Source organism: Chiloscyllium punctatum, chromosome X (genome assembly GCF_047496795.1).
Source record: "Chiloscyllium punctatum isolate Juve2018m chromosome X, sChiPun1.3, whole genome shotgun sequence".
NCBI lineage: Eukaryota > Metazoa > Chordata > Chondrichthyes > Orectolobiformes > Hemiscylliidae > Chiloscyllium > Chiloscyllium punctatum.
This window is the reverse complement of record NC_092791.1, coordinates 32,063,850-32,088,783: the sequence shown is the minus strand read 5'-3', so window position 1 is coordinate 32,088,783 and position 24,934 is coordinate 32,063,850. Positions and strand designations below refer to the sequence as shown.

Sequence of the window (24,934 nt, the reverse complement as noted above, 5' to 3'; positions counted from 1 at the left end):
CAGCTACCAATCCCACAGCCCCACCCCCCTCCCATTTGTCCCTCAGCCCCCTTGGGCCATCCCCTCATTCTGGATGAAGAGCTTATGCTCAAAACATCGACTCTCCTGCTCCTCAGATGCCGCCTGACTGGCTGTGCTTTTCCAGCACCACACTCTTCAACTCTGATCTCCAGCATCTGCAGTCCTCCTTTTCTCCCTGATAAAATATTGCTCACTGCTCCACTTCATCACCCCTTCCCGATGTTGCTGTAGTCATGTCCTAGCTCATTGCTCCCGTTTCATTCCTGTAATCACATTGTTCTGGGAAAAATAGAGCAAAGACTTTGTTTAGTTCCTTATTCCTCCATAAGATTATTTTAAATCGCAAACTGATCTCATCTTTTTACCTACTCACCTACTTTTCATATCTTTAGTAGATCCTTTACAACTCACTGTTCATTATTCTTTGTACTGCCTCTGAGTTTTTAAAATCATTTTTGTTTCCCTTTTAATATTTCCTTTGAATTTGCCCTAAATTTGTTACCTGCCCTCTTTTTTTTCCAAGTCTCACTTGAACTTTAAGCTAATGCTTCAAATTGGATTGCTTCCATTTCAAGCACCTGCTCTTTGGGACAGGGACAGCATGGGGTTAGATACAGAGTAAAACTTTCTCTACACTGCTACCCCCCCATCAAACTCTCCCAGGGATAGGGACAGTGCAGAGTAAAGCTCTCTCTACACCGTCTCCCCATCAAACTCTCCCAGGGAAAGGTACAGAACAGGGTTAGATACAGAGTAAAGCACACTCTACACCATTTCCACCCCCCCCCCCCCCCCCCATCAAACACTCCCAGGACAGGGACAGCATGGGGTTAGATACAGAGTAAAGCTCTCTGTATACTAACCCAGATTGCACCAAGATTTTGAAAGGTACTTTGGGAAAAAATCTGCCTGTTCTGATTAGATTACTTAGTGTGGAAACAGGCCCTTCGGCCCAGCTAGTCCACACCGACCCTCCGAAGAGCAACCCACCCAGACCCATTCCTCTACATTTACCCTTTCACCTAACACTACGGGCAATTTAGCATGGCCAATCCACCTAACCTGCACATTTTTTGGATTGTGGGAGGAAACCGGAGCACCCAGAGGAAACCCACGCAGACACTGGGTGAATGTGTAAACTCCATACAGTCAGTCGCCTGAGGCAGGAATTGAACCCAGGTCTCTGGCGCTGTGAGGCAGCAGTGCTAACCCACTGTGCCACCATACCGCCCATTTAGATTAAATTCCCTACAGTGTGGAAACAGGCCCTTCGGCCCAACCAGTCCACACCGACCCACTGAAGAGTAACCCAGACCCATTTCCCTCTGACTAATGTACCTAACACTATGGACAATTTAGCGTGGTTAATTCACCCTGACCTGCGCAATTGAAATGATGGGAAGGCAAAGAGCATCGGAAGGAAATTGGAACAGTGGTATCATGCATTCGTCAGAGGGAAATGGGACTGGGCGGGGTTACTCCTCGCAGGGTCGGTGTGGACTTGTTGGGCCGAAGGGCCTGTTTCCACACTGTAGGTAATCTAATCTAATCTAACAGGTGTATGTAAACTGTGCACATAATGATACATTTTAAGAATCAATTTTTATTTATTGTATCTGATAAGGCTCAACTGTAACAGCTGACCTGCAGCTAACATTTGCATATGTAATTGACTTAATAGAATGAAAGCTGTGTACATTGGTTAATGCCAGTAAGGGGTGGTTCATATATAAATTGGTTCTCCCAAGTGTTCACTTGTCTCACTGAGCAGGATACCATCACGATGAGCGTCATTGACAACCTCTGCATCTCTATTTGGGCTTGAAGGCAATGTCCAGACAGCTGTCTTCCATCTGATGCTCCATGGGTGTTGGTCTTTCTTTGTCTCTCTGCCCCCCATGCCTCCCCCTCCCCCTCCCCCTCCCCCCCTCCATGACAGCAGTGCTACTGCCTGTTACTGTGATTTATTTCTGGATTGTGAGTCATCGTTCATATTAAAAATTGACTTGAATTGAGAAAACTTCCCTTTCTAACAGCTTTTTTTTTAAAAAAATAGTGTAATTTCTTGTGTGGTTTCAAATCCCTTTTGTCGTCTTCATTTTCTTTCCTTCACAAATATTTCTAGGCTGTACATGCTATTGACATGCTGTCCCCTGTAATGCTGCTCAGAGGCTCGGTGTAAGCTATTGTACAAAATGCTGCCTGCCGTTTGGGGAGGGAGCTTGGCAATGCCATTTGTCCTGTGACCAAGTACATTAACTCTGTATAGCAAAGATTAAACCCTGTGCCCCACCTAAATTTCATGAACTAGAATTGGCCAAATCTGCAAAGCACCATCATTCGCAGACAATAAATGGAAAAGCCCATATCTCATTTTGTATTTTAGTATTTGCTGAAGCAGTTTACCTGTAAGTACATCAACCTCATTAGCACAGTGCCCTTATTGTACACACAAAAGGAATCCTATTGTACTTGTAATTTCCCCTCTCATTGGTTTTAATTTGCCTCTCTCGTCCTTGCTACCTTCCTGTGCTCCGGGGGGGGGGGGGGGGGGGGGTTCACCAGCACCATGAAGGATCCCTTTCAGTAGAAGTCATTCTGTATCCTATCTGTTTGTAAAATCCCCAGTTATGATTATCAGATCCTACTGTGCTAAGATGCTAAGTTGTCTTGTTCCCACTACTGCAGGGCTCTATTAACAGCGAATGGTAGATTAAAAGGAGCAAGAGTTAGTTTTAGATTTATTAATATTGGCAGAGGTTGACGAGAGAGTATCATAGCTTTCCAATCGAAGCAGTATGACATTACAGTATCCAAATTGTGTGATATCTCGGAATGTATTACAAAAGCTCATCTTTTTCGACATGACAGCCACGCTGTGTGTTTATTAACATCAACTGAGATGGGTTCCTGGCAGAAATGTGTGCCTCTGTATAAGGTACACTTCCTCCAACCTGTTTGCTGTTTTCTTTTGTATGTTAATGGTGGTCAAACCACTTGTTAAACAAAAACACATGAATTACAAATTAGGAGCAGGAGTAGGCCGTTCGGCCTCTGAAGCCTGCTCTGCCTTTCAGCAAGATAATGGCTCATCTGTTTGTATCAAATTCTGCATTCCCATCTACATCCAATAACTCTTTGATTCCTCTGTTAGACAAGGGTCTATCTATTTCCGCATTAAATGTATATTCAATGAACCACTTCCACTGCCTTCTGAGACAGAGTTCCAAAGTCTCTCAGCCCTCTGAGGAAACAAAAGTTCTCTTCATCCCCTGTCCTGAAAGGGTATCCCCTAATTTTAAGAGTACCCCCTTCTGCACTCACCCACAAGAGCCAACATTATTTCCACATCCATCTTGTCCAGACCAGGCAGCATCTTATACACTTAGTGAAGTCATCCATCATCCTTCAAAACTCCAGTGGAATCAAGTCCAGACTGTCCAACCTTTCCTTATAAGGCAACCTGCTAATTCCAGGGACCAATCCAGTAAACTTCCACTGAATCACCTCTCACATATTTCCATCCTTCCTTTTTAAACAAGGCAACCAGAACTACACGCACTATTCAGGATGTGGTCTCACCAAAGTTTTGTGTAACTGAAGCATAACATCCTCACTTTTATTTTCAATTCCTCTATTAATAAAAGCTAGCATCCCATTAGCCTTCCTGATTTTGTGTTGTCAGTGCAGATTAATTTCCTGTGACTCATGCACTAGGACAGCTCGATCCCTCTGCCCCTGAGAATTCTGCAGTCCTTTTCCATTTAAGTAATACTCTACTTTTTTTATTCTTCCTGCCAAAGTGAATACATTGGCCTTTTCCCACTCCGTCGTAAGATTGCACAAAATGTTGGTGAGGCCTCGTCTGGCTTACTGTGTGCAATTCTGGTTGCCCTGTTATAGGAAGGTTATGTGGAGAGGGTTGAGAAGAGATTTACTACAATGTTTCTGGGATTGGGAGGTTTGAGATACAAGAATAGACTGGAAAGGCTGGGACTTATTCACTGGACTGTAGGAGGTTGAGGGGTGACCTTAATGAGGTTTATAAAATCATAAGGGGCATAGGTAAGGTGAATGACAAGGGTCTTTTCCTGAGGGTGGCTGAGTTCAAAGCTAGGGAGGCATATTTTTAAAGATGAGGAGGATTTAAAAAGGACATGAGAGGCAACTTTTACACAATGAGTGGTTCATGTGTGGAATGAACTGCCAGAGAAAGTGGTGGATGCAGGTACAGTTACAACTTTTAAAAAGCATTTGGATAAGTTCATGAATAGGCAAGGTTTGGTGGGATATGGGCCAGGAGCAGAATACTTCCAACGGGCTTCAAGGCCTTTACCATCGTTCGATTGCTGAAGAAATCTTCAGCATCCTGCCTGAATGACTCCACCCTGTTATGCTAACACTCCTCATCTTTAAGTGTTCAGAGAAGCTTGAATTAGGCATATTAAGACCCTGCTGCCCCCCACCCCCCCCCCCTCACTGGACACCCTACAGTTTGCGCATAGTCCCAACCACTCAACAGATGATGCCATTTCCACCACCCTCCCTCTAGCCCTCACCTACCTGGCAAACAAGGACACTGTCCGATTACTTGTACAAAGTGTTGAATGCAGAGCTGAAATCTATCATTCCTCAGCAGAGTCGGCTGGGCTTGAATAGCTCCCTCTGTAACTGGCTCCTGGACTTCTTGACTGGGGGACCTGAGTCAGTCCGGATTGGGAACAGCATCTCCCAACATCATCTCACTGAGCACGCAGGCCTCCAGGATTGTGCGCTCAGTCTACTACTGTTCACCCTGCTGACACATGACTGTACAGCAATGCACAGCTCAAATCCCATCATCAAGATCGCTGATGATATGACGGTAGTGGGTCTCGTCAGCATAGAGAGAGGAGGTGCAGCAGCTAACGGACTGGTGGAGAGCCAACAACCTGTCTCTGAACGTAGCTAAAACAATGGTTGCTGACTTCAGAAGGGCACGGAACAACCACTCTTCACTGGACATCGGCTCCCCCTGTGGAGATCGTGAAGAGCACCAGATTTCTTGGCAGCCACCTGGCAGAGAGTCTCACCTGGACCCTCAACACAAGCTCCATAGCCAAGGAAGCCCAGCAGCATCTCTACCTTCTGCATAAGTTGAGGAAAGCCCATTCTCCCACCCCCCTTCTCCCCATACTGACCACATTCTCCAGAGGGTTCATTGAGTAACCTGAGCAGCTGCATCACTGCCTGGTTTGGGACTTGCACCATCTCGGAACACAAGACCCTAACAAGGATAGTGAGGACAGCTGAGAAGATCATCGGGGTCTCTCTTCCCTCTATTACAGACGTTTACTGCACACGCTACATCCATAAGGCTATGAGCATTGTGGAAGACCCCACACACCCCTTACACAAACTCTTCTCCCTCCTGCCGTCTGGCAGGCGAGACTGGAGCATTTGGTGTCTCTCGGCCAGTTTCTCCCTCCCCCAAAGTCAGTGGGCTTCTGAACACTATGAGCACACTTTATTCCATCTGAAATTTGTTGCAAGATGTTTTGACTTACTGCTAAAACAATGTTTTTATTAATGTCCATTCATTGTTACACTGTAGTTTGTGTTATTATTACTGTTCATGTAGCGCCTTGGCCCTGGAGGAACACTGTCTCGTTTTTACCGTATCAGTTGGATATGGTAGAAGTGACCACCAAAACTACTGTTGACATGGTTAGACCGAAGGCTCTGTTTCCTCACTGTATGATTCTAAGGCTCTGTCAGACTTTGGCCCATTCACTTAACCTATCCCTAGCTCTCTGCATTCTTTCAATGTCATCCTCACTCAAACCTGACAAAGTTTCAATTATCAGGCCCCCTGTTTTCAATCTGAATCTGAGATCTGGTCTGAAAATCTTCTATCATCCTGTGACTGTCAGCAATCAGATCTTGTTGACAGGAAATTAAAGGAACTGTGAGGAGTCAACCTATTCTATCCTATGGATTTGAAACCTTGACCACCAGGAGTGTTTTATTTTGCTTTTTTAGGAAGCCTGTGACATCTCTGCAGGGTTGTAGTATCTCATAGTCTGTGGAGAAATGTGTATATGTGAGATTAAGTGGATTTGGTTCAAGTCGACACAGTAGTGTACTCTGCCACTTCTTTAAAAAATAAAATTGTATATAATGGACAAGTTGCTTTTGAGTATATTGAAAAACCTACTGAAGCTTTTTTTCTAGATGACAGTCATAAAGATAAATAAATTGGCCATTTTGGACATTGGAACATTTACACTATTGGTACGTGTTGCAGAGTAGTGGAGCTTCATTATCAGTCTAGATTAGTGTGGTGCTGGAAAAGCACACAGCAGGGCAGGCAGCATCCGAGGAGCAGGAAAATTGATGTTTTGGGCAAAAGCCCTTCATCAGGCTTTTGCCCGAAACGTCGATATTCCTGCTCCTCGGATGCTGCCTGCTCTGCTGTGCTTTTCCAGCACCACTCTAATCTCAAGCATCTGCAGTCCCCACTTCTGCTGAGCTTCATTATCAGTCCACTCCTCCTGGCAGAATCAGAATACCAGTTACTTCTTGGTGATGACAACTGAAGCTGATAATGTCTTCACCCAAATACACATTCACCTTTCAGTAGAGGGCTTGGTAACTTGTTAGGAGCTGTGCTGTGCTGGCTGTCAGTGCGGTCAAATCTATCCCATTTTTCTTACCTCTGCCTAAAAATGCAGGGGTCAATTGTAACATGCTGCTTGAGATCAGCGAATCTGTATCTCAGAGTTTTGTGTGGTTTAGCCCCACACACGAGGCCTTTATCCATTCAGCCTCATGGACAGTTCAGTCTCTGTATGTTTAATGCTCTCTATTTGAAAATGAACTGACTCAGACTCATAATCTCCAGTAACAGTGAATATATTTTAATGGAATGAACCTTGCCCAGGCACAAGGAGACAACCAGAAATAAATTCTAAAATATACTTTAATGCATAATATTTATTTTATGTGCAAATAGTGTACATTATAAAACTAATCTTCCACATACATACAGAGACTTGCACCTTACATAGACTAACAGAGATCCCTCACTACAAGGGTTGCAGGTATGATAGTCCACATTATAAGACTGCTGCCTTTGTGAAGCTTTGGATTTCCCTCTCCCAGAGGATTGTGGCTACTCCGTTGTTGTCATGGATTCAGGGGAGAGAAAGTGGAGTTACGGCTGATGATCAGCCATCATTGTACCAAATGGTGAAGCAGTCCCAAGGAAAGTATGGTCTGCTCTTGCTTCTTTTTTTATGCTCCTCAATCTCTATGAAGCACATTGGGATGTCCTGAGGTTCTGAAAGAAATTCCCATCTTTTTGATTTATTTTTAAATGCTTATACTTGTGTTGATTGAGGGCTTATCTATCTTTCCTCACCTTAATGTTCTGCTTTTACAGTTGGTACCATTCATTGCTCTACCTCCAGTTAGGAATGTTAAATAGCAGCCAGACATCTTTAGGGGCATTCTGCTCTTTGATGATTCACTCTCGCCAAGCGTCAGTTGAGAATTGCAGGCATGAACCTTAATCTTTTCCTCCTCTATTGTACAATCAAATAGTAGAATGAAAAGCTGTGCTATAGAGGGCCAACAGCTTTCACTATATCCTTAACTCCCACGCCTGCTTTGGGGACAGCTGGCTGGTCTATGTTGGCTAGCCTTAGTCTCAACTCACTGTTATCAAAACCTTTAACTACAAGCAGATCCAACAAATTACATGGAAAAGAAAAATAGGGTTTTGAACAAAATAGATCATCCAAGTACTGAATACTCATATCACTGAAATAATGGTTCTCTCTTCTGGCAGACTTTGGCATGTTTGCTCTCCATCCATGAAGCTTAAATGAGTATGTACATGGTAAAAACAAGTTATATTTAACACTGTGTTACAAAAATGAATCAATTCATGCAAACGATGCATTTTAAGGAGGTATGAAATGAACCACATCGTGAACCAGTTCTACAGACTGCAATCTCTCTCTGTATCCAGGCAACTCTCTCCTTTTTCCCTCCCTCCTGCCATATCTGACGGCAGCAGTGACTCCGTGAGAGTGGAGAGCAGATTGTCTCACCACAGGCTGACGTTTCTATGCTTGGTGCTGTTAATTGCATCCGTTTATTGTTGATTACAGTTTATCTTCATACAGGGACCCACAATCTGGCAGTAAGAAGATGGGATGTCAGTGCTATCCATGTTGTCAGTGCAACCAGATGCTGAATTAACTCTAGTCATCCTTGTGCAGAGTCCTGATCCCTTGTTCCAAACCAGAAACAATAACATCATTCGTAAAAATGGCAGTAGCTCAGTGTAACAGCTAGCTTGGCTCTTTGCAGGTATGAATCAGGAGCTCCTAAGTTGTAGTTTTCTTTGGAAGTGCATGGACTTCATAAAAATATGTTTACAAAATTCCTATGTATCAACATAGATGCTCATCCCTCTTTCTCCACCAAGAAAGTACTTTTGCAAAATACTTTTTCATCTGGCCATAACAGTACATTGGTTGTCCCAATGTGTCTGGCAGCACAGACTTTCTCAATACTTTCCTAGCCCCCAGGAGTTAGAATGTCCTTGTGGTAGCAAACATACACCATCTGCTCTCATTTGGCTTAGAAAATGCCACGCTTAGCTTTCAACTTAGCCATGCCAAGGCATCAGTTCATCAAGTGCAGCTCAAGAACCCAAGCCCACATGATATAGGCTCAGGCCCCAGCTGATCTAAGACAATCCAGCAGTGTACTTTTTATCCTGCTGGTCTGTCCAAATGTCTTGGCCTAAATACTCCCAACACATCACCTTTCCCCCATCCCTCCTCTGCAGCAACAGACAGTTGCAGTTGGGCATGTTCTGTCATTCATCATTTGTCACTGGCAGTTAGAATCTATCCTAATGGAAACACATTATGTAAACATCACACTAGTCTCTCAGTAAACTCGATTGGGAGATTTAATAAACTACAGCTTCCCCACAATTAAAAAAGAAAGACAAGCTAGGATAAAGCAGAGGTTGAAACAGGTGGAGAATGCGATAGCTTTTTATTCTTTGTTTGAATACTGATTGAGTTGTAGAGCTTTTGATTTCCACATTGTTAGCTTGGTATCATCGGTAAACAAAAAGTCTCAATTTGTTTTTCACAAAATTAATTAATTCAAATAAAGATCTGGAATATTTGTAGACATAAAGCAAACTGAAATCAATGTTCAAGGACACTGACTAATTGCACTGTGTAAGCAAGAGACTTAAAATAGACAGGTGATAGTTTTATGTCACTCCATTGTCTGAGCAACAGGTCAACTCTCACCTTTTGAGGGTTGTTTTTGTACAACTCACTGTAGCTTCAAATCCATCAGCATCTGTTGTGATTAGAACCAGGTGGACCTGGTTAACCACGAGGTTCTTGATTGGGGTTAGAATCTCCTCAGTTGAGGACTGACTCCGAGCTGGCTGGCCACAGCTCGTGTACTGTGCTCTAGTAAAAGGGTGACTTGGTGACAGGACACCGACCTTAGTACAGTTATTTCAGTATCACCCATACAATGCTCTGTGCCATGAATTCTGCTCTCTTAAATATTAATTAATTATCCTTCAACACAGGTCCAAGTCCCCCTCAAAGTACAGTCAGTAAACATACTGCGAAGTATGAAGTGAATCATACAGACCTATATCATCTCTGTTGGGTGTTGCAATACCCTATTGCTAACTTCAGTCTTACTGAAAATCCAGAACCAACCCTTTCTCCTTCCAATCACTTTCAGCTAACCATTAGCAGAGGGAAACTCTGTACAAGTCGACAGTAATAAAGACCTGGCTTGTCAGTGTGGAAGATAGTTGCATCTCAAACATCTCTGTACAAGAACAGCAATGGATAAATGTGAATTCGGAATGGAGCAGGATTCTTGCGGAATGGCCCAGAACCCATTTACAGAAGCACCTGATCTGTCCAATCCACAGTGCAGTGGCAACACAGACCTCATTTGCCATTTTCCAAAAGTAGAATTAGATATAAATCAAATTGAAGTGGAGGAGTTAACTTCCAATTTGCTAGACGGTGTAGGTCCAAGCAATCCCTGAGCGATCTGAGAAAATGGTGAGCACTAAATCCTGATGTGGTCATGTTCATATCCATTTGCTGCAGCTTTTAATTTTATGGTTTTATTACGTCCTTTGGTTTCATTATTTCACTGTCTTCCTGCTCTCTTTTTCACTGTGTTCAGTACCTTCTCAATGATAATAGAGGCTGATTGGCAGTTAGTTACCTTTCAGATATTCCCCACTTTCTGCTTCTATAACAAGAAAGGAAGTACGACAATTAGATTCAGAACATATTAAGAACTGATTAACCTTTGTTATTATCGGTGCATTCAATATAATAGGATTGGGAGGGAGGAATCATACAGCACAGGAAACCATTCAGCCCATCGTGCCTCTGCTAGGTTATCCAAATAGTCATAATCCCCTGATTTTCCCCATAGCCCTACAACCCTTGCTACCTTCATCATTGAGTGGCTCCATTTATTTTGCCCTGACCTGTAAGAAAGCCACCTAACTGTAGCACAGCAGATTAGGTGCTATGGCATACCACGTCAGGGATATATTCCCGACAGGTTAGGTGCCACAGATTGGATGAAGGGAGCTGCTCTGTGACACAGACAGCAACCATTATCACTCAAACAGATGGTCATGTGACTGTTGCAGGAACTTGCTGTGTTTCCAATATTGAAACAGTGACTATATTACAAAAGAAATAATTGGCTACAAAGCACTTTGGTCATCCTGAGGTTATGAAAGGTGCTATGTGAATACAAGTGTTTCTTTAACATCAGTTTAGTAAATCTGATGTATTCATAAACACGATTGAAGAGAGGAACTTGAGGGGCATTCTTGCTTCAAGCGTTCTGGGGATTCCCTTTAGATTGTTTTTGTGTTCAATTCAAGTGATACACACAGACCAAATGTCAACCCCCGCCCTCAGAGATATACTCCTGCTTTTGGAAGTGGGTGTTTGGATCAAGGTCTGATCTCACCCCCACAGTCCTCCTACCTGAGAACACACTCACTTCTTAGCTTACTGTTACCTCCTCTCTGGGTACTCCCCTTGGCTGCAGGGGGTCAGTTTGCCTTGCCAGTTGTGTGATACTACCTTAGCCAAACGAAGCCGATCTCAACTGTTAACACTTTAATCCCTCAATAGACGAGACTGGCAAAAAACTTTGTCGATCACAGATTTTCAAACTGTGAATTCAGCTAACATCGACTGTAATACATGGGTTCAAATCCCACTCCATAATCACAGCAACTTATATTTATTTAGCATTTTGAACACAGTAAAGGTGCTTCACAGGAATGTTATAAAACAAAATATGACACAGTTGCACATGTTAGGGTAAATGCATAAATGCTTGGTCAAAGAGGTACGTTTTAAAGGAGGAAGGAGAGCCAGAGAGATTGAGGGGGGAGACTTCCACAGGTTTTGGTAGTTGAAAGCATTGCTGCCAATTGTGGAACAATTAAAGTGAGAGATAGAGTTACAGAGATGTACAGCATGGAAACAGACCCTTTGGTCCAACTTGTCCATGCTGACCAGATATCCCAACCCAATCTAGTCCCCTTTTCCAATACTTGGCCCATACGCTCTAAACCCTTCCTATTCATATACCCATAAATGCTGTAACTGTACCAGCCTCCACCACTTCCTCTGGCAACTCATTCCATACATGCACCACCCTTTGCATGAAAAAGTTGTCCCTTAGGTCTCTTTTATATCTTTCCCCTCTCGCCCTAAACCTATGCCCCTCTAGTTCTGGACTTCCCCACCCCAGGGAAAAGACTTGGTCTATTTATCCTATCCATGCCCCTCATGATTTTATAAACTTCTATAAGGTCACCCCTCAGCCTCTGATGCTCCAGGGAAAACAGCCCCAGCCTATTCAGCCTCTCCCTATAGCTCAAATCTTCCAACCCTGGCAAAATTCTTGTAAATCTTTTCTGAACCCTTTCAAGTTTCACAACATCTTTCCAACAGGAAGGAGACCAGAATTGCACGCAATATTCCAAAAGTGGCCTAACCAATGTCCTGTACAGCCGCAACATGACCTCCCAACTCCTGTACTCAATACTCTGACCAATAAAGGAAAGCATACCAAACACCTTCTTCACTATCCTATCTACCTGCGACTCCACTTTCAAGGAACTATGAACCTGCACTCCAAGGTCTCTTTGTTCAGCAATACTCCCTAGGACATTACCATTAAGTGTATCAGTCCTGCTCTAGTTTGCTTTCCCAAAATGCAGCACCTCACATTTATCTGAATTAAATTCCACCTGTCACTCCTCAGCCCATTGGCCCATCTGGTCAAGATCCCATTGTACTCTGAGGTAACCTTCTTCGCTGTCCACTACACCTCCAATTTTGGTGTCATCTGCAAACTTATTAACTGTACCTCCGATGTGCACATCAAAATCATTTATATAAATGACAAAAAGCAGTGGACCCAGCACCGATTCTTGTGGCACACCATTGGTCACAGTCTGAAAAGCAACCCTCCACCACCACCCTCTGTCTTCTACCTTTGAGTCAGTTCTGTATCCAAATGCCTAGTTCTCCCTGTATTCCATGAGATCTAACCTTGCTAATCAGTCTCCCATAGGGAACCTTGTCGAACGCATTACTGAAGTCCATATAGATCACATCTACTGCTCTGCCCTCATCAATCCTTTGTTACACCTTCAAAAAACTCAATCAAGTTATGAGACATGTGCAAGATGCCCCAATTAGAATAAAGACATTGCTTAACCACAGGTTAATATAGGTCACTGGGCATAGAAAGTAATGGGTGGATGGGACTCGGAGCTGAAAAGGAGTACAAGTCATAAAGTTTTGTAAGATCTCAGGTTGGTGGACAGTGGAAGATGGGAAAAGTGAGGACTGCAGATGCTGGAAATCAGAGCTTACATTAGAGTGGTGCTGGAAAAGCACAGCTGGTCAGGCAGCATCCGAGGAGCAGGAAAATTGACGTTTCGGGCAAAAGCCCTTCATCAGGACTTTTGCCCGAAACGTTGATTTTCCTGCTCCTCGGATGTTGCCTGACCGACTGTGCTTTTCCAGCACCACTCTAATGTAGACAGTGGAAGATAGGAGGCTAGCCAGGATGCAGTGGAACATTTGAATCTGAAGGCAACACATCAGAGACTTGACTAAATACCCTCAACTTGACTGTTTTTGAAGAAAAGCAAAGAGTTATCCTCATCAAAAATTATCCTTCAAGCCAACATCACCAACACAAATTGGTCAATCATGACATCACTGTTTATGGGATCTTGCTGTGTATAAAACACTTGCCTCCTTGACAACAGTTGCTCCTTTTCCCAGTTCTGTATTTTGTGATGTAATGTTGTTACAGTCGACAATGCTTCAATCAAATGATCTCTTCATTCTAACTGAAACTGTGCAGAACACTCCTTATACTGTTTTATTAAAATCAATGCATTCAAACTATTGGATAATTCAGACACTTCTACAGCAAAGTTGACTTTGAGTTAGCAGGAGTGGACTATCTATCGATTGAAGGTTCTCTACTTCTTTCCCTCTGTCGCACATCCAATACTAACATACACAACACACAACAATCTAAGCCTGCTGATCCCAGTATGGATCTAGATTCCATCTTAGGGCAATTGTTTGCTGCAGAGTAATAGCTAGCCACTGTGTCTGAATTCCTGAACTGATGCCGAACACCAAAAGGTTCTGAATGACCCTGATTCTGATCTACATGTTGCAGGGAGTGGGGCAGTTGACACTCGCCCCTAAAGCTGGCAAGGAAAGGGAAGCGTTTTGCAGACAAACTATCTGATGCCCGTAGGCAGACGCTAACAGGTAGGCTCTGAGGGATAACTAGGTAAATGTAGCCTCACCAGTCTTAGAAAAAGACGCCCGAACCAGACCCTGAGAGATGTGTCTAGGACACAGTGGGATAGCAAAACAGCAGGAGCAGCTGGCCCAGAGCATGAAGACAGAGTCAAAGCTCTGAAGGACAAAGTGAAGACTACAGATGCTGGAGATCAGAGTCGACAGTGTGATACTGGAAAAGCAGTCGGTCAGGCAGCATCTGAGGAACAGGAGGATCGACTGGCTGTGCTTTTCCAGCACCACACTCTTGACTCAAGGTTCTGAAGGGCTAGATCAGCACAAGCATGATTCAGTCTTTCTTTACACAGAGGTGCCAACCTCTGGAATTAGAAGGGTTTTTGAGGCCAGGAAACCTGATCCTACTCCCATTCACATATCGGAGTGCCAAAATTGAAAGGTTGAAGGGTCAACTCGATCACAACTGATGTTCTGACAGAAAGGACTAGTCAATGGAGTCACAGTGAGTATCATTTCTCCTCCTGACCAGTAAAGCATGTTAACTTTATTATTTATCCACTGTTTTATTTTAATAAATAACCCTCCTCTACCCACCCAAAAGGGAATGAAAATAGAGAGTAGAACAAATGTTGTACATACCTTGCATTTGTCCAGAGAGACTATCCCTGAATAGGCTGCCAGTATCCTCCTCTTTGTTGCATCTGGACCCTGCTGAAGCTTTCCCTTGGTGTTTGATCAATTCTGTATGACTCTGTATCAGCATTGCGTGCTTCAAGTCAGATTCTAGGTGGTGCTATTTGGAAAATAAAAAGCTGAATGATTAAAAGTGTTACTGGCATTGTACCATACCAGTGCTGGTACTGTATCACCTCAACAATGGCACTGTGCTACTCCAGCTCTGGCACTGTGCTGCCTGAGTCCTGGTACTGTACTGCCTAGCCCCTGGAACTACCACCTCAACCTGGCACTGTATCAGCCCAGTTTGGAACAATTGTTACATCCCTATTACTGGACCACAGATCCAGGTTCAAGTCCCACTTTAAGATTTAATGGAAGGTATGCCAACAGAATGACTAGCAATCTGTAAACCCTTCCAACACACTTACAACAGATAGTAAGAGCAGAAGAAGTTTCAGAACCGTGTAGAAACTGCAGCACTATAGCCTCCCCATGTTAAAAGACTCCCCACACAAGTTTTTGCATTCTGATAGACTTTGAGACACACACCACCCAGTTCTGGCACTGTACCAACCCAGGCTGGCACAGTGACCCAATACGTAAACCCAAAGACTGGACATACCTCAAGTTTCATATTCTTCACAGTGAGTCCATGAACTTCATCGGAGTTTAATCTGGAGGGAAAATAGTGATTCAAAAGAGTATTTGAAGATTCCAAAGAAACTAGACTCTCATGGATGAATAACTTTGGTTTAAATTTGTCTTCCCCAATCATAGAATCAGTCAGTCTTGGAATTTTAAAAACGAAGTAATTGAGCACATTATACCTGGGCTTATTGAAGGAGAGCTATTTCCTTTGTCTGCATTCAATTTTTAAAAAAACGTCTATTTCAAATATTTGTCCACATCCATTTTAATGCCATGTCTGAACAATCCTCTGTGTAAAGATCTGTATTCTAAACATTCTAACATTCTATTAATGATAATCTTAAAATTATATTCACTAATTACAGAGTCACTAACTAGTTGAAACTGTGTTTCTTCCCCAGTTTATCATATCCCCTTCCAACGTTCAACAGCTCCCCTCTTTCCTTTGTTTGTTCCTAACCACATACGCACACTTTCCAGCAGGGGTCAGTGTGTACTCACTAGGATCTGATTTCCAATTGAAAAGTCCAAACTCCCTCAAGAATCGACATTAACTGACTCGGAAAAAACAGAGATTACATTTAGGGTCTTCCAGACAAGATCAGAGACTTCGTTCGCAACAATGTCATAATAACACTTAGAGGGCCACAGAAAAATTCTAGGTTGAAATAAATCAAAGGATTTGGAATCAACAAAAGCCTAGCTGCTCTGTGCACCCTGGTAAGGGTCGGGAACCTGCTCTGTCTTACCGTGCTTGCCTCTGAGCCACCAGTCGAGCCAGTGAAAGAAAATCGACTCTCCCGATCAGTAAGTTGCTATCCACCGTGCAAAACGGAGCGGTCGCCTCATTGCTGGTCAACTGGAAAGAGGACAGCAGGAGTAAACAGTTTAAACATTTAAAAATATATAGGAAATCGAGTGTGCCTAACAGCCAAGTGCACAAATGATAGCGTCGCTTAGTGTAAGCTTGAAGAATTGTGAGGAAATTACATTTTTAAGATTCGGACAACGAAATCACCATCAATGAGAAATGTGCACACTCGCAAGCAACTTGATCAATACTGTTATGTGCCACAGTCCCAACTCTTTATTTATCTCACCTGCAGTGCTAAAGAAACACGATTCATTCTGAGAAATTTGCGTTTTAATAGTGAGGGATGGGGACAGAGAAATTCTACTTCAATATATTTTTCATTGGGATGTTCAGAGCCGGCTGGTGATTTCCTCAAATAAAAACAGCAAGTGCTAGAGAAGCTTCAGATTCGAAACGTTAACGCTGTTCGTATCTCTCCACAGATTTTTTTTGTTCCGCTTGTTTCCGGCCTCCAGAGTCCGCAGGATTTTACTTTTATTTGGTGATTTAGTCATAAGAGATGACCTCGCACTCGCTTTACACTATCGTCTAAGATGACTTGCCCTTTGTTCCCCCTCATTACTTACAAAAGGTTGAGTTAACAGAATGTCATAAAGCCCATATTTCCGTTTCTCATTCTGCCACAGAATCTCGACAGTGCGGGAAGAGGCTATTCGGGCCTGCACCGATCCTCCGAAGAGCATCCCACCCAACCCCTGTCCCTGTCCCAATCCCCAGAACCCTGCACTTCCCATGGCTAATCCACCCTAACCTGCACATCCCTGGACACAATGGGACAATTTCCCATGGCAAACCCACCCTAACCTGCACTTCCCTGGGCACTATGGGACAATTTAGCACGGCCAATTCGCCCTAACCTGCACATCCCTGGGCACTACGGGACAATTTAGCACGGCCAATCCCACCCTAACCTGCACATCCCTGGACACTACGGGACAATTTAGCACGGCCAATCCCACCCTAACCTGCACATCCCTGGACACTATGGGACAATTTAGCACGGCCAATCCCACCCTAACCTGCACATCCCTGGACACTATGGGACAATTTAGCACGGCCAATCCACCCTAACCTACACATCCCTGGGCACTACAGGACAATTTAGCACGGTCAATCCACCCTAACTTGTGCATCCCTGGGCATTATGGGACAATTAAGCACCTCGTGCTCCCGCGAGGAGGTTGAGCAATTCATCGACTTCACCAACACATTCCACCCTGACCTTAAATTTACCTGGACCATCTCTGACACCTCCCTCCCCTTCCTGGACCTCTCCATCTCCATTAGTGACGACCGACTTGACACTGACATTTTTTTACAAACCCACTGACTCCCACAGCTACCTGGATTACACCTCTTCCCACCCTGCCTCTTGCAAAAGTGCCATCCCGTATTCCCAATTCCTCTGTCTCTGCCATATCAGCTCTCAGGAGGACCAGTTCCACCACAGAACACACCAGATGGCCTCCTTCTTTAGAGACCGCAATTTCCCTTCCCACGTGGTTAAAGATGCCCTCCAATGCACCTCATCCACATCCTGCACCTCCGCCCTCCGACCCCACCCCTCCAACCGTAACAAGGACAGAACGCCCCTGGTGCTCACCTTCCACCCTACCAACCTTCGCATAAACCAAATCATCCGCCGACATTTCCGCCACCTCCAAACAGACCACACCACCAGGGATATATTTCCCTCCCCACCCCTTTCCGCCTTCTGCAAAGACCATTCCCTCCGTGACTACCTGGTCAGGTCCACACCCCCAACAACCCACCCTTCCACCGTGGCACCTTCCCCTGCCACCGCAGTAATTGCAAAACCTGCGCCCACACCTCCTCCCTCACCTCCATCCAAGGCCCTAAAGGAGCCTTCCACATCCATCAAAGTTTTACCTGCACATCCACTAATATCATTTATTGTATCTGTTGCTCCCGGTGCGGTCTCCTCTACATTGGGGAGACTGGGCGCCTCCTCGCAGAGCGCTTTAGGGAACATCTCCGAGACACCCGCACCAATCAACCCCACCGCCCTGTGGCCCAACATTTCAACTCCCCCTCCCACTCTGCCAAGGACATGGAGGTCCTGGGCCTCCTTCACTGCCGCTCCCTCACCACCCGACGTCTGGAGGAAGAACGCCTCATCTTCTGCCTCGGAACACTTCAACCCCAGGGCATCAATGTGGACTTCAACAGCTTCCTCATTTCCCCTTCCCTCACCTCACCCCAGCTCCAACCTTCCAGCTCAGCACCATCCTCATGACCTGTCCTACCTGCCAATCTCCCTTCCCACCTATCCGCTCCACCCTCCTCCCTGACCTATAACATTCATCCGCACCCCCATTCACACATTGTACTCTTTGCTACCTTCCCCCATTCTCCTATCTGACCTATCACCTCCATCCCTACCTATTGTACTCTTTGCTATCTTTTCCCAGCACCCCCCCCACCCCAAATTTATCTCTCCACCCTGGAGGCTCCCTGCCTCCATTGCTGATGAAGGGCTTTTGCCCGAACCATCAATTTTCCTGCTCCTCAGATGCTGCCAGACCTGCTGTACTTTTCCAGCACCACTGTAATCCACAATCTGGTTTCCAGCATCTGCAGTCCTCTGCCTAATTTAGCATGGCCAATCCACCCTAACTTGCAAATCCCTGGGCACTACGGAATAATTTAGCGCAGCCAATCCACCCTAACCTGCACATCCCTGGGCACTATGTGACAATTTAGCAGGGCCAATCCACCCTAACCTGCACATCCCTGGGCACTATGAGACAATTTAACACGGCCAATCCCACCCTAACCTGTACATCCCTGGGCACTACGGGACAATTTAGCACGGCCAATCCACCCTATCCTGCACACCCCTGGGCACTGCAGGACAAATTAGCACGGCCAATCCACCCTATCCTGCACACCCCTGGGCACTATGGGACAATTTATCACGGCCAATCCACCCTAACCTGTACATCCCTGGACACTATGGGACAATTTAGCACGGCCAATCCCACCCTAACCTGCACATCCCTGGACACTATGGGACAATTTAGCACGGTCAATCCACCCTAACTTGTGCATCCCTGGGCATTATGGGACAATTAAGCACCTCGTGCCCCCGCGAGGAGGTTGAGCAATTCATCGACTTCACCAACACATTCCACCCTGACTTTAAATTTACCTGGACCATCTCTGACACCTCCCTCCCCTTCCTGGACCTCTCCATCTCCATTAGTGACGACCGACTTGACACTGACATTTTTTTACAAACCCACTGACTCCCACAGCTACCTGGATTACACCTCTTCCCACCCTGCCTCTTGCAAAAGTGCCATCCCGTATTCCCAATTCCTCTGTCTCTGCCATATCAGCTCTCAGGAGGACCAGTTCCACCACAGAACACACCAGATGGCCTCCTTCTTTAGAGACCGCAATTTCCCTTCCCACGTGGTTAAAGATGCCCTCCAATGCACCTCATCCACATCCTGCACCTCCGCCCTCCGACCCCACCCCTCCAACCGTAACAAGGACAGAACGCCACTGGTGCTCACCTTCCACCCTACCAACCTTCGCATAAACCAAATCATCCGCCGACATTTCCGCCACCTCCAAACAGACCCCACCACCAGGGATATGTTTCCCTTCCCACCCCTTTCCGCCTTCTGCAAAGACCATTCCCACCGTGACTACCTGGTCAGGTCCACACCCCCAACAACCCACCCTCCCACCTTGGCACCTTCCCCTGCCACCGCAGGAATTGCAAAACCTGCGCCCACACCTCCTCCCTCACCTCCATCCAAGGCCCTAAAGGAGCCTTCCACATCCATCAAAGTTTTACCTGCACATCCACTAATATCATTTATTGTATCTGTTGCTCCCGGTGCGGTCTCCTCTACATTGGGGAGACTGGGCGCCTCCTCGCAGAGCGCTTTAGGGAACATCTCCGGGACACTCGCACCAATCAACCCCACCGCCCTGTGGCCCAACATTTCAACTCCCCCTCCCACTCTGCCAAGGACATGGAGGTCCTGGGCCTCCTTCACCGCCGCTCCCTCACCACCCGACGTCTGGAGGAAGAACGCACCATCTTCCGCCTTGGAACACTTCAACCCCAGGGCATCAATGTGGACTTCACCAGTTTCCTCATTTCCCCTTCCCTCACCTCACCCCAGCTCCAACCTTCCAGCTCAGCACCATCCTCATGACCTGTCCTACCTGCCAATCTCCCTTCCCACCTATCCACTCCACCCTCCTCCCTGACCTATCACGTTCATCCCCACCCCCATTCACACATTGTACTCTTTGCTACCTTCCCCCATTCTCCTATCTGACCTATCATCTCCATCCCTACCTATTGTACTCTTTGCTATCTTTTCCCAGCACCCCCCCCCACCCCAAATTTATCTCTCCACCCTGGAGGCTCCCTGCCTCCATTGCTGATGAAGGGCTTTTGCCCGAACCGTCAATTTTCCTGCTCCTCAGATACTGCCAGACCTGCTGTACTTTTCCAGCACCACTCTAATCCACAATCTGGTTTCCAGCATCTGCAGTCCTCACTTTTGCCTAATTTAGCACGGCCAATCCCACCCTAACCTGCACATCCCTGGGCACTACGGGGACAATTTAGCAGGGCCAATCCACCCTAACCTGCACATCCCTGGGCACTATGAGACACTTTAACACGGCCAATCCCACCCTAACCTGTACATCCCTGGGCACTACGGGACAGTTTAGCATGGCCAATACACCGTATCCTGCACACCCCTGGGCACTATGGGGACAATTTAGCACGGCCAATCCACCCTATCCTGCACACCCCTGGGCACTACGGGGACAATTTAGCATGGCCAATCCACCCTAACCTGCACATCCCTGGGCACTACGGGACAATTTAGCATGGCCAATCCACCCTAACCTGCACATCCCTGGGCACTATGGGGACAATTTAGCACAGCCAATCCCACCCTAACCTGCACATCCCTGGGCACTATGGGTACAATTTAGCACGGCCAATCCCACCCTAACCTGCACATCCCTGGGCACTATGGGGACAATTTAGCACGGCCAATCCACCCTAACCTGCACATCCCTGGGCACTACGGGGACAATTTAGCACGGCCAATCCCACCCTAACCTGTACATCCCTGGGCACTACGGGGACAATTTAGCACGGCCAATCCCACACTAACCTGCACATCCCTGGGCACTACGGGGACAATTTAGCACGGCCAATCCCACACTAACCTGCACATCCCTGGGCACTACGGGGACAATTTAGCACGGCCAATCCCACACTAACCTGCACATCCCTGGGCACTACGGGGACAATTTAGCACGGAGAATCCAGCCTAACCTGCACACCTTTGGACTGTAGGAGAAAACCAGACCACCCAGAGGAAACCCACACAGACACGGGGAGAACGTGTAAACTCCACATGGACAGTCGCCCCGAGGCGGGAATCGAACCCCGGGCCCTGGCGCTGTGAAATTCCGCCCATTTCAAAACTCAAACGATTGCCGGAGTTGCTCCTTGCCACAAGCACAAGCGACTTACTTTGTCCCAGATCCTCAAAACTGTGCAGCTCCTCATCCTGTCTACCTATCCCTTTCTTGTACAACGTACAAATTAAAAAAACTCAAGAAGAGATCTTTCCTTAGTCCCTTTCGCTGTACTTTCTTTATTTAAAAATGGTTTAAAATACTTGTCGATATCCATTTTAAAAGTTATCATTGATTCTGCTATTTCCAGTTAGCATCACCTAACCATTCCTCTTCATGGTTCTTTTCTCTAACTCTATTGAACCATGGTGATGCCCCACACTCCGAGGCCCTGTCCTTCTCAATTAAAAAAAGGCAAGCTGCTTATCAACTGCTCTAATTTCTTAACATTTCACTGCAGCTTTAAAATCTGGCCATCCATGTTCGGTTGTGCCCTCCCCAGCAGCTGTCCACAACACACGTTAAAGCCTGAATTAAAGGTATCAAACCTGAAAGATTCCATTTAAGTTCATTGTCAGCATTGCCAAAATAAATTGTTCTAAAGACCTGTCTTTTTATTTCACTGTAGCAGCCCAGACACACAACCGTACAAGTGTGAAGGGAGTGGGTTCACTCCTTTAATCTCCCTCCCCACAACTGTATTTTAATAAACCGCCCTCTCACTTTTTTTTCTCTCAGAGAACTGTTGTTATTTACAGAGTTCCCAACCTCGTCTTTTGACAGCTGCCTGCTGTTCCCGCGCTTCCACTCGGATCGCCCGCCGGACTTCCTGATAGCCTCCTCCTTCGCGGGATTATTATTGTCATCCGTTCGGAAGATGAGACCGACGGATTGTGCAAACTTTTTATTCAGTTTCCAAAATACATCGGGGTAACTTTTGGGGAAAGTCTTCACCGTGTGCCGGACGTTGTCTGTAATCGTCTGCGCTGTGTCAAGGTCCAGTTGGGTGGGGCTCTCTCGGGGAGATGTGGGGTCGTTGCCTGGGACGCTGCTGTCAGGTTCTGGCGGTTGGCACTCTTCACCAGAAAACTGCACTGAGAAATTCTCCCTCCCATCGGATGGGGAGTTGGGGCTGATGCTCCTTGCTGATGCAGTGCTGAAACTCCGCAGATGTTTGCCTTGCTTTGCAGGAGTAGCGCCTCTGCTGCTGCTAACCGGTCTCTTCTTTGACTCCCGTGAAGATGCATTAATCAGTTTCGACGCAGAGAAGCTACTGAGGGGAACAGAGGCCAGAGGCTGGTTGAAAACGGCTGGGTTCACGACCCACTCCTGCAAGGCCTTCTGGAGCCTTCGCACATGGAGAGGCTTCGTCGCCATGCCAACCAGGGACATGATTTCCAGGAACTCCTCCTCACCCGCCTCACTGAGCTGCTGCACATCATCCCCTCCCTGCTGGATGAAGGTATTATAATAGGGCAGCAGATGGGCCCTCTGCAGGACACGGTACAGCTGCAGTTCACCAAGGGTCCGTGGCAAAGACATTGCGGGGGACTCGCTGCTGAACCTGCGAGTAAACAACGCGGTTTTTAGTCTCATAAATCAGAAGAAACCTCGTCCTTTTTCAGGGGAAGAACACAGGGGCGATATTTACCCCACACATTCTATCGAAAGAAACATAAAGTCAAGACACTGGTGAGTGTCACCATTTTGCAAGCATTGCCCAACTGCTCTCAAGGTTTGTTTTCACTGGGCAGGCAACGTGTTTAAAATAAATGATCGGATCAACAAAGCAGTTCGTTCGGCGCTGTGTTTCATTTTTTGGCTTTCAAATGACGCTGGCCGGCTATGGCAGTAACTAGAGAGCCTCAGGGCAGCCTGGCCAGAACGTCTGTCCATGGGGATGGCTCTGACCTGCTCGGCTGAATGGCTCCTGTGGCACTGGGAAGAGTGGTAGACTGGCAGAGGCCAGGGCCCAATTTGTAGGATTGGCAAAATAATTCCTGCTCTTTCTCTCAGCCCTGTACACATGATAAAGAATTCATGTTATGACTCTCACAGGCAGATAGTGGCCAGAGTGGACACAATGTGGGCTTCTACCAAAAATAGTAATCAAGGACTTTTTGATCAGTGCAGTTTTCATTGGGATCTCACCTAATGCTTGACTCTAGGGCATACCTTGGCAGCTAAACAATAAGCTGAAAATGTGTTGCTGGAAAAGCGCAGCAGGTCAGGCAGCATCCAAGGAGCAGGAGAATTGACGTTTCGGGCATGAGCCCTTCTTCAGGAAAGGGCTGATGCCCGAAATGTCGATTCTCCTGCTCCTTGGATGCTGCCTGACCTGCTGCGCTTTTCCAGCAACACATTTTCAGCTCTGATCTCCAGCATCTGCAGTCCTCACTTTCTCCTAGCTAAACAATAAGCCCTGGTAAAAATTTGTTGCAGCTGTGCTGACTGGGGCAACCATGGAACAAGGTCATTGCTCACCCTTTGTTAATTTTAAAAAAGCCTTAATGGCAGATAGGACAACAGATGGTTGGGGTGGGGGTGGAAAGTAGCAGCTAGATCCCTGATCCACCTATTACGAACAGCTGGAATCAATGCGTTATACACCCATTGGTGACCCACACTGAGTACAATTCTAGCGTTGAAATCATATCTCCTATCAGTGAGGTATTTTCTATCCAACCTGTTCAGCGATGTTATTACACTTCTGGTGTAAGTGGGACTTGAACTTAGGTTTCTTGGTCTAGGGCTGGGGACATTACCAATGCACCACAAGATCCCCAAAGAGTGCAGGACCCCTGACTATTCCATTAATACCAGCTGGATCTTTAAACCATCCATTAACTATTGCTGAATCTCTAAACTGCAGGAGTTGGAAAAAATGATGCATGTGATCACAACAGTAATTGGATAAAGTGAGCACTGGTGAATCTGATTCTTATTGCATCTTTGTAAGGGGAAAGGAGAATAGTAAAGGCGATGAAATAAAAAAAGAAGTGACTAGATGACATCAAGACTAGCTTCTAAAAGTCTGTCGCACATAAAAATTGTAGTTTAATGATCGTGGAAAGGATTAGTCTTAATATCGATCTGGTGAGAAGGCAGTGAGCAGGAAGAATTTGTAGGAGGGCATTTGGAATTTAGAAGGAACAACAATTAGAAAGGGTGGTTCGGAGGCAGAGATGGGAGACATGTCACTGATTGGCTGACCAGCTTTCTTTGCCTCCTCCCCAGGAGTGAGAGACAGGTATGAGAAGGTCCTCCCTGAATGTAGGAGCAGCATCATGCCAAAATAAATTTTGTCTAAATATTGCAATAAAATGGGCTCTGAGGGGAGGAAAATTGAATAATTACAAAGCAAACAGGAAATCTGCTTAATACTGTTACAAAACAA

General features: G+C 45.9%; 1 protein-coding gene and 1 long non-coding RNA gene across 4 annotated transcripts; one reads left to right on the top strand and one right to left on the bottom strand.

The window, feature by feature from the left end:
* Nucleotides 1-6,901: 6,901 nt before the first annotated feature.
* On the bottom strand, nt 6,902-23,133 carry LOC140471357 (NGFI-A-binding protein 2-like). 3 transcript variants are annotated; one of them, XM_072567393.1, is made up of 5 exons: nt 22,306-23,133; nt 15,983-16,092; nt 15,208-15,259; nt 14,547-14,700; nt 6,902-10,326 (listed from the first exon to the last, which is right to left on the bottom strand). In XM_072567393.1, the coding sequence occupies exons 1-5, from the start codon at nt 23,131-23,133 to the stop codon at nt 10,292-10,294; spliced, it is 1,179 nt and encodes a 392-aa protein (XP_072423494.1). In that variant the 3' UTR covers nt 6,902-10,291. The 3 variants fall into 3 exon arrangements, 2 of the variants coding, with proteins under 2 accessions (XP_072423494.1, XP_072423495.1); XM_072567394.1 differs by having other exon boundaries at nt 22,261-23,079; XR_011956980.1 differs by lacking the exon at nt 15,208-15,259 and having other exon boundaries at nt 10,313-10,326; nt 22,261-23,133.
* LOC140471361 (uncharacterized) lies at nt 15,733-23,326 on the top strand. The gene is made up of 2 exons (XR_011956982.1): nt 15,733-16,040; nt 22,276-23,326. It is a non-coding gene; the product is annotated as an uncharacterized lncRNA (long non-coding RNA).
* Nucleotides 23,327-24,934: the final 1,608 nt, after the last annotated feature.